The sequence below is a fragment of the Leptidea sinapis genome, chromosome 39 (assembly GCF_905404315.1).
Source record: "Leptidea sinapis chromosome 39, ilLepSina1.1, whole genome shotgun sequence".
NCBI classification, from domain to species: domain Eukaryota; kingdom Metazoa; phylum Arthropoda; class Insecta; order Lepidoptera; family Pieridae; genus Leptidea; species Leptidea sinapis.
This window is the reverse complement of record NC_066303.1, coordinates 1,555,647-1,570,869: the sequence shown is the minus strand read 5'-3', so window position 1 is coordinate 1,570,869 and position 15,223 is coordinate 1,555,647. Positions and strand designations below refer to the sequence as shown.

Genomic DNA, 15,223 nt, shown 5'->3' with positions numbered 1-15,223 from the left:
TTAGCAAATGTCATGTTGAAGTAGACCACCAAGCAGTGTTAAAGATTGAAACATGCTGTTAGACTATAAAGGACACGTACAAAAATAATTATTAAATAGTAAGAACTTAGTGATATTTACAACTTTATCTTATTTTTTAAAATATATTTACACAAAGTATATCCAAATGGTGTGAAAACCGGGGAGAGTAGACATTTAAAGGAAGTTGGATGGGGAACATCATGAGGTATAAAATTGTGCATAGGAGGTTGCATTCAAGGGCAATTGAAGAACAAATGATCCACATTTCTCTCATCTAGACCATATTCACAAAGGGAATTGTCCTTAATTATTAGTTTCGCTAAAAAAAAACCTAAAATTGACACAGTTGGCACAAATAAAGAGTAGCAGAAGATATATTTGTCAGAGTCATCGTGCATATTATATTTAAAATTGATCGGTCGGCAGGCGAGGGCGAATTCAGTTTCGGGTACGAGAACACCGGCCGCGCCGTCAACAACAGCCAGTTCAAGGAGTACGGGAAGACGTTCGCCGAGAAGGACGTCATCGGAGCGTATCTGGTGAGTCTCGTGCGACGGAAAGATAATACAATAATTGTATCAAAATGAAATCAAAGTTTACATTATTTAAAAAAAAATTTACATAATTTTGGCCAGTGTCCACTAGTAATCAATTATTGCGTGTATTTAAAGGCACCGCTCTTCCTCCATTTCAATTCTTAAGATACACATAAATCTCACACGAAAATAATCTTTTTTTACATTACTACTTACTTAATTTAAAATTAATGTATGTGGCGTGTGTGTTGAAGTGTCGGTTTTGTGAAAATATGTGCACTTGTCGTGTCTTTACATATTTACCCTCTATAGGGATATAGAGGGTATTTTTTCATATATATATATATATATGATCGCCAAATACCACGTTGTCCATTACAACGGTTAACAAAAACAAATTATTGAATGCGCGTGAGATTTACTTCATATATCCTGATTATATAAGCACATATACATACAAAAAATGTGATTACAAATCGAAAATAATTGCTTTTTAAGAACATAGAGCGGTTGTAACATTTTTGATTTTCATGCCCAATGAATGCGCACTTAAATACACATATGTAAACCAAGTGGAAAGTTATTGGAGACTTCAAGATGGTGTGATTTTTTTACTGGAATGCAATGTATACTCAACACTCCTGCTATAATTCCCTGTGGGATAGGAGAAATGATGCCGCTCACTACCGACAAAACATTAGTCTGTATGTACCTATTGAGTATTAAGTAGTTAAATACAATATTATATGGGAAGCTATTGTCGATCCTAAAACTATATTAATGCCGCCAAAGCATATTAAATTGGGTCTTATTAAACAATTAGTTAAGCCAAAGAATTATTTCAAAAGCTTTCAGAAGCGAAATTTAAAGCTGAAATCTTTGTTGGCCATCACAGACATCATTAGGATTTTTTGAAATTTCTAAGTCTTTGAAGATGTATAATATGTTAAATTCACATTTGGATCAATTTAAAGTATGGGAGCTTATTAGGAAGAACAAGGGAACGCTTGCATCAAGGTATAATGGAATTTAAGATACCAAGGCCAGTATACTGGAAGCATGATGGGAGACTATTTGGTGATTGATAAGAGAAACTTCCACTGAACATGGCAGGAAAAGTAGAACTGTTAATTTTTAAACATTTTAACTTTATTTTAAAACTTCTATTGTAAGTTTGGTATCTTTTAGCAAATTATTTATGTCAATTTTCTATGTATTTTCATTGATTTAAATTATCCCAGTTGTTACTTATTAATGCAAATTCAGATCTTTTTTATTCTTATTCTTATTTCTAGCTATAAATGCAAAAAAATAATGTATGTATAACCCGTGCGCAGAAATGCTGTAGTCAGTTTTTATCGCTAGTGTCGCACCAGTCATACTGTATAAGATGCAATTTCGCCTTACATGGAGTACTTGTAGTTTAGTTTATTAGTTCTTGTGATTCCTCTGGTGTTGCAGGAGAGTGTGGGCGGCGGTGATCACTTAACACCAGGTGACCCGTACGCTCGTTTGTCCTCCTATTCCATAACATAACCCATGTAGAAAGTACAAATTTTCTTGGTGTGACTATCGATAGAGTTACCTAAGTTGGAAACATTAAGTAAGCAAAGTTTGTTGCAAAATAAACAGTTTCTCCTTTGCACTTTATAAGTTGACGAAAGTTAGTTCGAGACAAACGGCCTTAATTACCTACCATGCGTACGTTCAGTCCATACTTAGATATGGTCTCATACTGTGGGGCAACTCTTCAATAATAAACAAAGCATTTATTGCACAGAAAAAGTGCATCAGATCAATCTGTGGTATTAAGCATGATGTTTCATGCAAGCCCTTTTTTAAATCACTGAAATTATTGACGCTGCCCGATCTATACATTTACGAGATGGCAAAATTTGTAAAGGAAAATCAGTGTGCTATACTTACAGCAAATGCATATGACCCACAGTACTAGAATACTTAGGAAAGCTGATAGGTTAGTGACTAGAGTCGTTCCGCATAGCACTTTATTTCAGAAAAATTGCTTCTGGATGGGCATGAAAATTTTCAATAAGATCCCTGATTCATTTAAGTTGTTACCTTTTTCAAGATTTAAAGTATCCTTACACAGTTGGCTTCTTCAAAACACATTTTATTCAATAGAAGAGTTTTTTTGACCACAAAGAGTAAAGGATTTTGACATTGCATTCTAAGTGGATTATTCTTATCTTGACTTTAATATTTTTTTTTGTATTGTAAAAATTATAATTTTGTGTTATATAAAATAAATTAATTTATATTGTAAAAATATTTTTGCCGAAGACCAAGTTTGCATGCTATTGGTAATGGCTAAATAGGAGATACTTTAAGCTATTGTAAGACCAAATTTGTACCACCCTATTTACCAAATAGCAAATAAATGAATATGAATAGCAACACTCGCTAATAAGGAGGGACTATCACTTTAAACCATTTAGGATTGCTTGCAATAGCAGCTCTTTGTTTGTGCATTTAGACTGTACCTTGGTTTATTATTCCCAGGACCTAGAGTCGAGCCCGTGCAAGATCTCGTTCACACTGAACGGCGTGGAGCTGGGCACTGCCTTCGAGTTCGAGCGGAGCGCTCTGGGCGGCCGCGCGCTGTTCCCGCACGTGCTCACCAAGAACATGTGCTACAAGGTCAACATGGGCTACGAGAGGTGGGTACTACAGACTACACCCATAGCTTGCACGGACAAACAAATCTAGGAAGTTAATCATATCAGTGTTACGAATATACGTCGTTTGCTGACATCAGTCTAAAGATAATCCTTCCATGTGTGTATAGCATTAATACCTCTAAGTAAGTATATAGTTTTTTACTATTTGTATTCTTATAATTTTCTTTTATTCATATAATGTTAACTGTTCATCTATTGTATCTGTAAAAATTTTGAGGGCACTTCGCAAATAAAGATTATTATTTACTTACTATACGGTTTAAGGCCTAGGCCGCACTACGGTTAAACCGCAGCGGTTTTTAACCGTGTGAGTTTATGAAACAAGAAAACGAATACAAGCGAACGAAGCGCACTTTTTCTCTTTCAATTGATTTTAAAAAAAAATAAATCTCGTTTGTATCAATTATCCTAATCTGTTCCCTAAACCAATTGTTTTTTGTCAATATTAGAAATTATTATTCTACTTACTCGCGGCCTCGCGCTAAGCCTGCACGATACATCGCTAGTAGGGAAGATCTACTTTTTCGCGACCGCGTGCTAAACCTGCACGATACAACGTTAGGAGGGAAGATGTTTTACTTACTCGCGGCCGTGCGCTAAACCTGCACTATACAACACTAGTAGGGAAGATGTTCTACGTTTTCGCGGCCGCGCGCTGACCCTGTACAATATAACTCTAGTAGGGAGGTTGTTCTACTTACTAGCGGTGCAATGTGCTTCATCCTACGTTCGCCCTTTCTCACTCTATCTCAATCTCCCTCTGCCTCTTGGATAAAAACGTCCCACATTTTCGTGACACTTTATTGGCACATTTAGACACTAGATTTAAAAAATGATCCCAAAGTCGTTCTCTGCTCCCTCGAGAACCTCGGATTCGATATCCATATTGTTGAAATGATTAATTTGCGCGGCGGCCACCTTGGATTTCAAAAATGATCCCAAATTCGTCCTCTGCACCCTCGAGAACCCCGGATACGATATCCATAATGTTGAAATCATAATTTTGCGCGGCGGCCATCTTGGACTTATCTTTCTTTTCATCGAGTTTGAAATCACAACAATTCTAAAGAGGTTTCACTTCAAAAACCCGCCGCGAAATTTGTCATCGCGGGTGGTTTCGCAGTTATAACGGTTAACCGTTCTCTAGAAAAAACCGTAATGCGGCTAAGCGTAGGGTGTATACAATGATATTCTATTCTTATAGACAAATCATGTACCCAGATAAGCCTACCGTCCTATATTTGGGACAGTAGAATTAAAAAGAAATATCAGAATACCCTCTTTATCTAAGATTATTTAGTCTTATGATTTGCAGTAAGAAACGTGTCAGCTTTATTAGAAAAAATAAAAAGACAGTTATTTTAACAGTTTTTACCTTATATTTTACCTTATAAGTGTGTAATAAAAGTGCGTTGCAGACATGGCAAATGACAGGTATGTATAAAAAGTTATATTTTACTAGTGAGTTGTTTTTTTCTGTGTTAATATCTAGTTGATAACCTTAACTTTTGTACTAAATAAATATTCTAGCAAAATAATATAAATAAATTACGTATAACATGTTACAAATACTAGCGTACTATATATAGGACAGTAGGATAATATACATGATTTTAGTACAATAATACAACTTTTTCTTTACAGACCGTTAGCTGCGCATGAAATTTTAGATGCTTTAGAAAATTTTTCTGATAACGAAGAAGATTATAGTGAACGACTGATATGTATTCTACCTCCTCCTGTTGATCCTGACTGTCTCACTGACGAAGATTCGGGTGAAGAAGATAATGTAACTTTGAATAATTTGCCACGAAACATTCTGCTTCAACCGGCTGAAGTAATGATTCAAGGGCAGATTATGGTGAGTGATACAGAAGAAGAACCTTCTGATTCTACAGGTCGAACTAAACGTAGGCGTACCTACGCATGGAGAAAACGGGACTTGGCAAAAAATCCCGTGAATTGGCCAGATGTTCAAGGCGCTTGCCAAGATAAGCGCCCAATTGAGTGGTGTAAAAGGTAAACCTATTAGGTACGGGTTCAAAGCTTGGGTTGGTGCTACACGGTTTGGGTATGTTTTATGGATGGAACCATACCAAGGTGCTATAACTATGTGCAATCCAATATATAAAGAATTGGGGCTGGGTGCAAGCGTTGTTCTCACTTTTTGCGATGTGCTGATTTCACGTGGCTTCGACCTTCCTTACCACATAGTTTTTGATAATTTTTTTACTGGGACGCCCTTGCTGGAAGAGATAACAAAGAAAGGCCTTCGTTGCACTGGGACAGTTCGAGAAAACAGGACATCTAGTTGTCCACTGATTACATCGAAGTTACTGAAAAAAAAGGAACGTGGTGCTGTCGATTACAGAACGACACATGACAACACGTTCATTATTGCTAAATGGCATGACAATAATATATTCAGTATTGCTTCTAATGCTGTAGGAATAAATCCTAAACAATCTGCCAAACGCTTCTCACAAAGTGAAAAGAGAAACATTGTCATAGAAGAACCACATATGGTGTCCATCTATAACAAATATATGGGAGGAGTGGATCGGTCTGATGAAAATATTTCACATTACCGAATTGGTATACGAGGTAAGAAATGGTACATGCCGTTGCTCACACACATGATTGATCTTGCCGAACATAATGCATGGCAGTTATATAAAATAAATCATGGAAAACTGGATCATCTTGGCTTTCGCAGAAGGGTAGCAATTGCTTTGATTTAAACAAACAGAAAAAATGCCAAAAGAGGGCCTAGCCGACCCTCCCATCATGAACATGCTGATAGTCATAAAGACCAAATGAATCATCTGGTTATTCCTCAATCGAAGCAAACACACTGTCGTCAATGTCACAAAAAATGTTTGACACATTGCAAGAAATGTGATGTTGGAGTGTGTGTCAAGTGTTTTGAAACATATCATTCATAAATAGTGTTAATCTAGTAAATTACATATAACAATGGGTAATATAATCAATAGTTATCTAATAAACTACACTTTTTGATTACATTCTGTTTTGTCATAAATGGTCTTTTATTTCCTCTTATTATCCTACTGTCCTACATATAGGACGGCTGTTTCCCTGAAAGCCTTACACTTAATTTTTTTTTTCATATTTTTTTTATGTTGCATAAGATCTAATAAACTAAATAATGTAACTTTTTTCAAAATTTTCAGAAAATTTTAGTTTCAGGCTTATCTGGGTTAATATGGCTAAGTTAAAATTTATATTGTCAATGTTCTGCTGTGCGTTGCTCTAAGTGTACCCTAATAAATCATTAAATAAGTCATGTCATATAAAACAAATCCGAAATATAGAACATGCCACATATTACACCATAATAATTAAATATCCGGACGACCGAGCCTTGCTCGGATTTTTAAGAATGTACAAAACTTGAACAAAAAAAAAACTAATAGGACATCTGGATTCGAACCGGGGTCTTCTGCTTTCCGGATCACCCAATGTCCCATCTGAGCTATAATAGTCTTGTATATAGTGGCGAAATTTACCTTTGTATTCTAATGTTATTGTAGCTGTTTCTCATTCAAACATGGATAAAACCATTTTTTTTAAATTGAAACCTAGCTAGATCGATTTATCATCCCCGAAATCCCCTGCATACTTAATTTTATGAAAATCGTTGGAGCCGTTTCCGAGATTCACATTATATATATATAATGTGAATCTCGGAAACATTCTGCATTCTAATGAATTTTTATACACATATACAGATATATCATTCGCAGTCTGATAGCGGAACGGAAACAGTGTGCTTACAGACAATGTAAGCACAGTTTTCTTGTATATATATACAAGAATTGCTCGTTTAAAGATATAAGATAAGCTTCGACTGCTATATCTATACATTGCCGCATTTAATTCCAATTGCTTATAGGTCAAAAAGCAGCAATGTAAAACATTTATTCAGTTAAAGTTCGATTCGGACAGTTATAGTTGGCACACTACTGAGGATAAAACTGTGCTTACATTGTCTGTAAGCACACTTTTTCCGTTCCGCTATCAGACTGCGAATGATATATCTGTATATGTGTATAAAAATTCATTAGAATGCACAGGAAATAAATATTTGACAACTAGCAACTTTCTAGGGCTTCGTTTTCACCCCTAGGGTAAAAATACCGAATTCGAAAATGCATATACTAAAAACAAGATAACTAGTTTTATAAATATATTTTCTGTATTTTATTAAATGGTAAGCAAAACTTGAACTAAAAATCCTGTTGATGTTATATGTGTTGTAGTGTGTTGATACACGACAACATAATGATGCAGGGAGATCAATAATTCGTATTTACTCTGGCTCAGTTCTGTATTGAGTCAGATCGCAAGCGAATGTACAAATACATTTAATTACCATAACACATACCTAGTAGCTCATACAATATTATGGCACATGAGATTTTTTATTAAATTACTATTTATATCACAGATACAACCTGCTCTCAAAAACGAAGATTGTGCGCAAAACCATCCAAATTCCGGTTGAACAGGTATTGGAAGAGAAGAAGAAGCGAGACGAGGAGATGAGGAAGAAAAAAGAAGAAGTGGCGCGCAAGAGACAAGAGAGGCAGAAGAAACGGAAAGAGGTACATTCATAGTTACTGTGGTCGATGTTATTTTAACGAGTACTTTGAACGCAACAAGCAAATAGTGAATAGAGTGCTTATACAGACGATCTAATGTAGAAACATTCAAAAGGGTGGCCGCTTCCTGTCATTCAAAGCTCATCTTTTCCGAATTGTTTGAACATATATACGTATATAAATAATTTTTGAGATTTATAAAATTAATGGCTTAGAAAACTGGAAAGGATCCTAAAAATTTAGAGTCTTAATGTGAAAATTGACATTACCAATAAAATAATAAATTAAATTAATTATTAAATTGGTAATTATTTTATAAATAAAATAAAATAAAATATGGCAAGCTGCAACGAACTGAAACACCAATCAGAGTCCTAATGTTAAGACTTGAAACCATTACCGTTTATGGTTGTAAATTACGTTTATTCGTTGAGTTGTGACGTCATTAAATGACCTCATAAACAACTTATTTCATTATTGAAGTGATAACTCCTTATGGGAAGTAACCAATTCGTAACGTAAGCGTTACGGCGCCAGTCTGTCTGGCTTCCCTTTCTCTCACGCATACGGGAGAGTTAGGCTGGCTCCTCCTCTCTCACTCTAACCATTGTTACTTTTATAGGATTAAATAATGATACTAATAATGTACATACATAAAATTGTAATGTACATATTCAAGAATTTTAACTAAGAATAAATATATTCTATAATCAATAAAAGATTTTACTTAAAAATAACCTTTCCTTGCATTATATTAATAATATACTTAAAATTTAAGTAATAACCTTCTTGAGTTAAACAATTTCAATATCAAGTAATTTAACTTAGTTTATGTTATCACTTTTGTCGGGCGTCCCGAGACCCACAGTTTTTTTTTATATAGATGCTAGAAGAGCTTTCAATAATTTACATGCAATTAATCTATTTTCAAGAGTGTTAAAAATGAATTTGTTCTCTTGATTTCAATGCAGCGATGCGCTGTTTTATCTGAAGCCCAGATGTGGATTCGTACTTTGCCAGTAGGAGTTATGAGGGTTTAATCTTCCCGATAGAAATAAGCTACATTATTTAAATGCTCGGTGGGAGCTAGAGAGGGGTGATCAAATTTACTCTCCTGTTGATATCAATTATTAATTTTGAAAAGATATTTAGCAAAGAATATGTACAAGTACAGAAGGTCACTCCTGTCTCTCCACAAAATCTATTTAAAAATAGGTACTCCTGCATATAATAAGGTGCAATTCAGATTTGACATCGCCATAAACCTACTTTTCTATTCATCTTGAAGTTGCCGCTCTTTCTCTCGCGTGACTCTTACCTCTTCTGATGACGTTAGAGTTGCCTTCTTTAGCTACGGTATAATGTCATCTTATCCTAGTATGAGAGACAGGCCTGTATTTAGTAGTAAAGTCAAATAAACTTTATTCAAAGCTTTAGCTAAGTGCTTTTGAATCGTCACTATAAACATACTACTGAATCTACCATATTATGTTCGGAAAAAGTTGAGCTTGTGAGAAGAAACTCAACAGCCACTCTTTTCAATCAAATAGAGTATTTTACAATGGCTGTAATATATATAACAAATTAGTCTGTACGGTGCTGTGTCCAATATATAAATATAAATGTTTTAATAATATCAAATATTTCATGAAAAGTAATAAATAATAAACCGTATAAATATAAACAATTGTATATTTGATGCATCATCCTTAAGAGCTTGTATTCATTGTTTACGTAAGGATGCTTCGTGAACATAATAGTCGTGATTACTATCGCAATTAGTAATCACATCCAACAAATACAATGATTTATTAACTACCAATAGGTTGACCAATAGTAATAATAAATGTAATTGCAGGAGAGAGAGAAACAAGAGCGTGAACGTAAAGAAGCCCAAGCTAAGAAAGATAAGGAGAAGTCCGAGCAGGCTGACAAGGACAAGACTGAGCAGACAGAGAAGAAGGAGTCGGCTGGGGAGAAGAAAGAGTTGGCTGGGGAGAAGAAGGAGTCGACTGGGGAGAAGAAAGAGTCAGCTGGGGAGAAGAAAGAGTCGGCTGGGGAGAAGAAAGACGACGATGTGGAAATGGAGGAGGATGATGAGACGGCTGTGCCAAAGGTGATTGTTAGTTTTACTATTAGAAATATGACAGTAAGGGATGAGACGGGCAGGAGGTTCAACTGATAGTAATTGATATGACCTGCTCATTATTGTAATGAACAGTACCAATCAGGATTAATTTAAATCCCAATAAATTCTTAGAATCACTATAATTGCGCTCGTCATCTTGGGAAATGAGATTATGTGAATGTAAGGAACAACACAGGAGGAGACAGAAGAATTCATGTCATTATATATTATAGAACAAAGTCACTCCGATATATAATGTCTGCCTGTCTATTTGAGATGAACTAAAAGACTACTTCAAATTCAAGTATTTTTTAAAATATAGTATTTGAACTCATTTATTGGAACGTCAAAACTAGCACCTATACTACATAGTGTGCCTCAGTTCTGAGAAAAATGGGGGCTTGCATTAAAAGACGGAATGATCCATGAAGAACATTTAGGTGTTGTTTATGCCGGAGTATCGCCGCCGATTGTAATGCGACATACGCTAGATAAGCGAAAAAAATTTGAGGCAATGTAATAAAAGTTTCACATTTATAAAATTCTGCCTGACGCGTCACATGGAATCGGGACTCGTCCTTGGAGCCAGTTTTAATGAATAATAATCAATCGAAATTAGACTTATTGAAAAAAAAAAACACGCGTCTCCCTTATTTTTATTTAATATTATAATATTTTCTTATATTATAATTAAAAAAAAAAGATTTATTAAAAAAGAAATTGTACAGATTGTACTAACAAATAAAGTAATATTTCAAAGACACGTTTATAAAAATAGTTACCAAAATCTGACTTACAATCCTGTTGATGTTATATGTGTTGTAGTGTGTTGATACACGACAACATAATGATGCAGGGAGATGAATAATTCGTATTTACTCTGGCTCAGTTCTATATTGAGTCAGATCGCAAGCGAATGAACAAATACATGTTTTATGTTTGCCGTAATAGCATCCCTTAGAGGTCAGTTAAAATTATAAAATATGTATAATAAAATATAAACCAAGCATGATAAGATGCAAACAGGCCACGCTACCTTACGCTAGATCCACGTAAGGGATTCTCAACAAGCGTACGATAGGTTAGTGAAAGTATTTTGTACTTAGATAAAATACGAGAAAATTTCACAATAATTTTAAACAAAAAAGCCGCATTCATTTCGTGCAAAAATATCAAATGCGTGATGTTATGTGTATTCCTCTGTGTCTGAGTTTTCTGTGATTTCTATGCATACGTTACGTGACGATCAACACCTGTGTTTCAGTGATATAGGTAGGAGGAATAAAGTATTGCTATTAGCCATACTTCTCCTGTTCGTTTTTCTTTTTATTTATTTAATAAAAAGACTATAATTTGAATATTTTTATTTGAATCAGGCGAATGGTGAATCCCTGGAAGTTGAAGTTAAGGTTGAAAGGATGGATACCACTGAGAAGCCAAAGGAAGAAGGGAAACAACAGAAGAAAGAAGACGGTGGGTTTTGTTATTGTTGTACCACCCATTTTACGATCAACTTATTATTTATTACGTCAATTCTTATGTGTTCACCGACACAATAGAAATAGCGACGCATATTTCTTTTGGGTTCCCGTGTGTAGTTTATTTCTTATAACTCTTAATTAATCTTGTGCATTATTTATAATCCACAGGTGAGCAGGTGCAAGTGGTGACAGAAGAACAGGTGTACAGTGGCGTGTTTGACAGGAGAGTTAAGTTTATTATACGGTGAGAAAATATTATATTACTAACAATTTATAAATTTTGCAATATTAGTTCATAAAATAATAATAATTTGCTAAATATGTAAAATGCTGTTTCGACGTGTACTTTAGAAATATGCAAGGGCTGTCACAAAAACGTTCTATGATATGTTAAGGTGGACATTATTCAGAATAGCGTTGCCGGTCCTTTATTTAAAGGCTTTTTAGAAGGTACCCATGTCGTATGGTTCCGGAAACACCGCACAAGGAAGCTCATTTCACAGCTTGGTTGGACGTGGAAGAGAGTTCCTTGAAAACTGTACTGTGGAGGACCGCCACACATCCAGATGGTGGGGATGCTGTACTAATTTGTGGCGTGTCGTCCCAAGGTGGAATTAAGTAGCAGGAATCAGATCAAATACGTCTTTAGAACACAGTATTAAAAAAAATTGCAAACAAGACTTGGACGTAAAAAATACACGTTTTGGATGCCCTTTATTTACGCGCCCTGCGTATTTATTTTACACAGTATAATGACTAATATTTGATCGTGTCAGACACACGGCGGAGGAGGAGCTGGACGGGCCGGAGGCGTGCCTCGTGCCCGGCTACGTGCTCCTCGCGCACGCCGCGACCGTCGAGGGGCCGCGACGACCCGCCGCGCTCGCCCACTGTGAGGTGCGCCGCGGACACACACACACCCGACACCCACACGTGCAACACGCACACACACACACCCGACACCAACACGTGCAACACGCACACACACACACCCGACACCAACACGTGCAACACGCACACACACACACCCGACACCAACACGTGCAACACGCACACACACACACCCGACACCAACACGTGCAACACACACACACACACACCCGACACCCACACAAAAAACACACACATGTGCAACACGCACACGCACACACACACACACCCGACACCCTCACAAAAAACACACACACGTGCACACACGCACACACACACACCCACACACAAACACACACACACACACACGACACCCACACAAAAAACACACACTCACGTGCACACACGCACACATACACACACACACACACACACACACACACCCGACACCCACACAAAAACACAAAAACACACACACACACTTGCACACACGCACTCACACACTCGTACTAACTACACGAGCCACTGCTCTATACATATTCTGCAATCAAACATTCTGACTTTTACACACACGCACTTCGGGGTAGGCACAGACAACAGATTGCCACTTTTTGTGTTGTTTGTACAAACCTTGTGTTGAACGATCTCCCTGTAGACACTAGTTCAACTACAGATATGATCCTGCCGGAATGATGCCGAAGGGTTTTTTTAAGTTATAAATGTTCTTATATCCAATATATCTAGGTAAACTATAATATTTTTTTTATTATAAATATTCTATATCGCAGCGCAATCACAATAGAAATTGTCCGATGTTTATAGGAGGAATTCAGTTTCATCCAACAAACTGGATACATAGCATTCATATATTCTAATAAATATATTGCATTGCTACACACAAAATTAAGTATCATACATAATATTATAATATATCTACACTAAATTAGTGACTCATAGCACTGCGCTCTATCTAATGTGAAAATGTGACCCACAGTTTGTGTAATATGTTTATGAAAATTATGTTGTGTGGACTCCATAAATATTGTTCTGCAAAGTTAGGATTCGTCATATGGCTGCCAAATGTTTTCTAATTACTTGGACTCTTTTTTTTTTCTCTAACAAGAGCTTGTGTATCTTGCTACAGTTTATTTATAAGTATCCAAAACTAAATCACATAAGTATACAAAATTGTATCACTAGACGCCCGGAGTCGCGGGTCTAAGTTACCCAGAGCTTTTATATGTCTGTTTGTTTTTCTACGTGATTTGTGGATTCACCGCGATGGAAGCAGAAGAACTGCGCGCTATTGGGAGCTGCGTTGCAACGAAAATATGTATCTCACTTGTTTTTAAATATGTTTTTATTGAGAGAAGAGTTGAACATTTCGCCGAAACTTCTGATGTTTTAGTCAACTGGAAGATAGCCCGCAGCGAGGCGGGACTGTACTAAATAATTTAATTTATCATGTTTATAAATATAAACTGCTAATAGGACATCGTAAGGCGTTCGGTGGTTAATACATTGAGCGGCGCCGATGCAAGGAGTTGCCATCAGCGCTTACCAGGTACGCTTACTGTCAACAAAACATTTTATACATACCTCTATGTATACGAGAATTAAGTCTGGCCGACGATCGTGTTTCAGAGAAGCCGCTCGAGCTTGACTCGATATATTGCCCAAGCTGTCATTAGGTATTAAAGTTATTTATCCTGACACATTATGGATGGAAACTAAAACGGCAGACCGCCGAGGAGCCAATTACGTCAGACTAGGCTGTATGGTGTACTTGCCTTTGTCTTTTTGTCCTGAAGGATGAAAAGAAGTGGACCAAACATTTACGTGAGACCTCTTATTTTAGGTTTAAACTGCTTCATAACTCTTGATTTTGTTAATAGAACACTACAAGCTTGAAGTATCACGGATCACTTTGTGGAAAATATTAAGATGAGTGGTAAGTTAATGACTTGCATCAAATGTAATCAAAACAAGTTGTTTGAATGGCCTAGCCTACATTCATTGCCCTCTGAATTTTTGTGTGAATAAATATTTTAATTTGGGAAGCACAACGAAGACAATTTTAGGGTGGACAAACTCCAGAACAAAGTTATTTTGTAAATCTTTTGAAACCAGGTACCGTATAGCAGGCGGGAAGTGAGAAAAGAAATAAGGTTATTATGGTTGCCTCTGGAGTTTTATATCTTCATTTAGCTTTTTATACAACTGTGGAAGTGTCTGATACAGACTGAAGAAGTTGTTGTTTCTGTCTGCTGTCCGAGTCCGAATCGTCACAAGAAGAGACGGCATGCAACCTATCAAAATTGAATTATTTAATTTGTACTGTAGATTGTTTCACATTTTAATACTTTGTCAAGCGCAACACACTCTGTACTGTGTCGTTGATGTCATCTTGTAAATGAAACTCCCTCTTATTCAATAGGACAACACTGGCATGTCTCTGTGTTTGCTTAATTCAAGAGCGGCAGTTATTATTTTCTTTCCGGTGCCCTGACCTCACTTTTAAAAAACAATGTTTAACAATTTTGTTGACTTAGGTGATCCTCATGGTGGGAATGCCAGGTGCGGGCAAGACACACTGGGCTAAGAAACACGCCGCTGAGAATCCCGACAAGAGGTACAACATCATCTCTACGGGGGCGCTATTCGATAAGATGAAGGTATGCTATATTTCTTCAAAGTCGAAGGTAAAATAAACTTTTCAATTCGGCTTAAATTAAGCGCTTTTGAATCGTCATTATAAATATAACTTTTAAAATACTGAATCTAACCATATGTTAAGTAGAGCTCATGAGAAAAACATACAAGAAACTAAACAGCCACTCTTTCAAATCAAATAGACTTCCTA

General features: G+C 36.2%; 1 protein-coding gene across 3 annotated transcripts in view; it reads left to right on the top strand.

Moving 5' to 3' along the window:
* Positions 1-15,223, top strand: part of LOC126976109 (uncharacterized protein DDB_G0284459) — a 51,286-nt gene that overhangs the window by 18,070 nt on the left and 17,993 nt on the right. The window contains exons 11-19 of one of the 3 annotated variants that reach the window (XM_050824300.1): positions 448-560; positions 3,078-3,235; positions 7,728-7,884; positions 9,740-9,997; positions 11,386-11,482; positions 11,659-11,734; positions 12,267-12,387; positions 13,852-13,924; positions 14,913-15,035. In XM_050824300.1, the coding sequence (XP_050680257.1) occupies positions 448-560; positions 3,078-3,235; positions 7,728-7,884; positions 9,740-9,997; positions 11,386-11,482; positions 11,659-11,734; positions 12,267-12,387; positions 13,852-13,924; positions 14,913-14,962 (1,103 nt within the window). In that variant the 3' untranslated portion in view covers positions 14,963-15,035. Of the gene's footprint in view, positions 1-447; positions 561-3,077; positions 3,236-7,727; positions 7,885-9,739; positions 9,998-11,385; positions 11,483-11,658; positions 11,735-12,266; positions 12,388-13,851; positions 14,312-14,912; positions 15,036-15,223 lie in introns of those variants that run through there. The other 2 variants (XM_050824298.1, XM_050824299.1) reach the window with 2 other exon arrangements.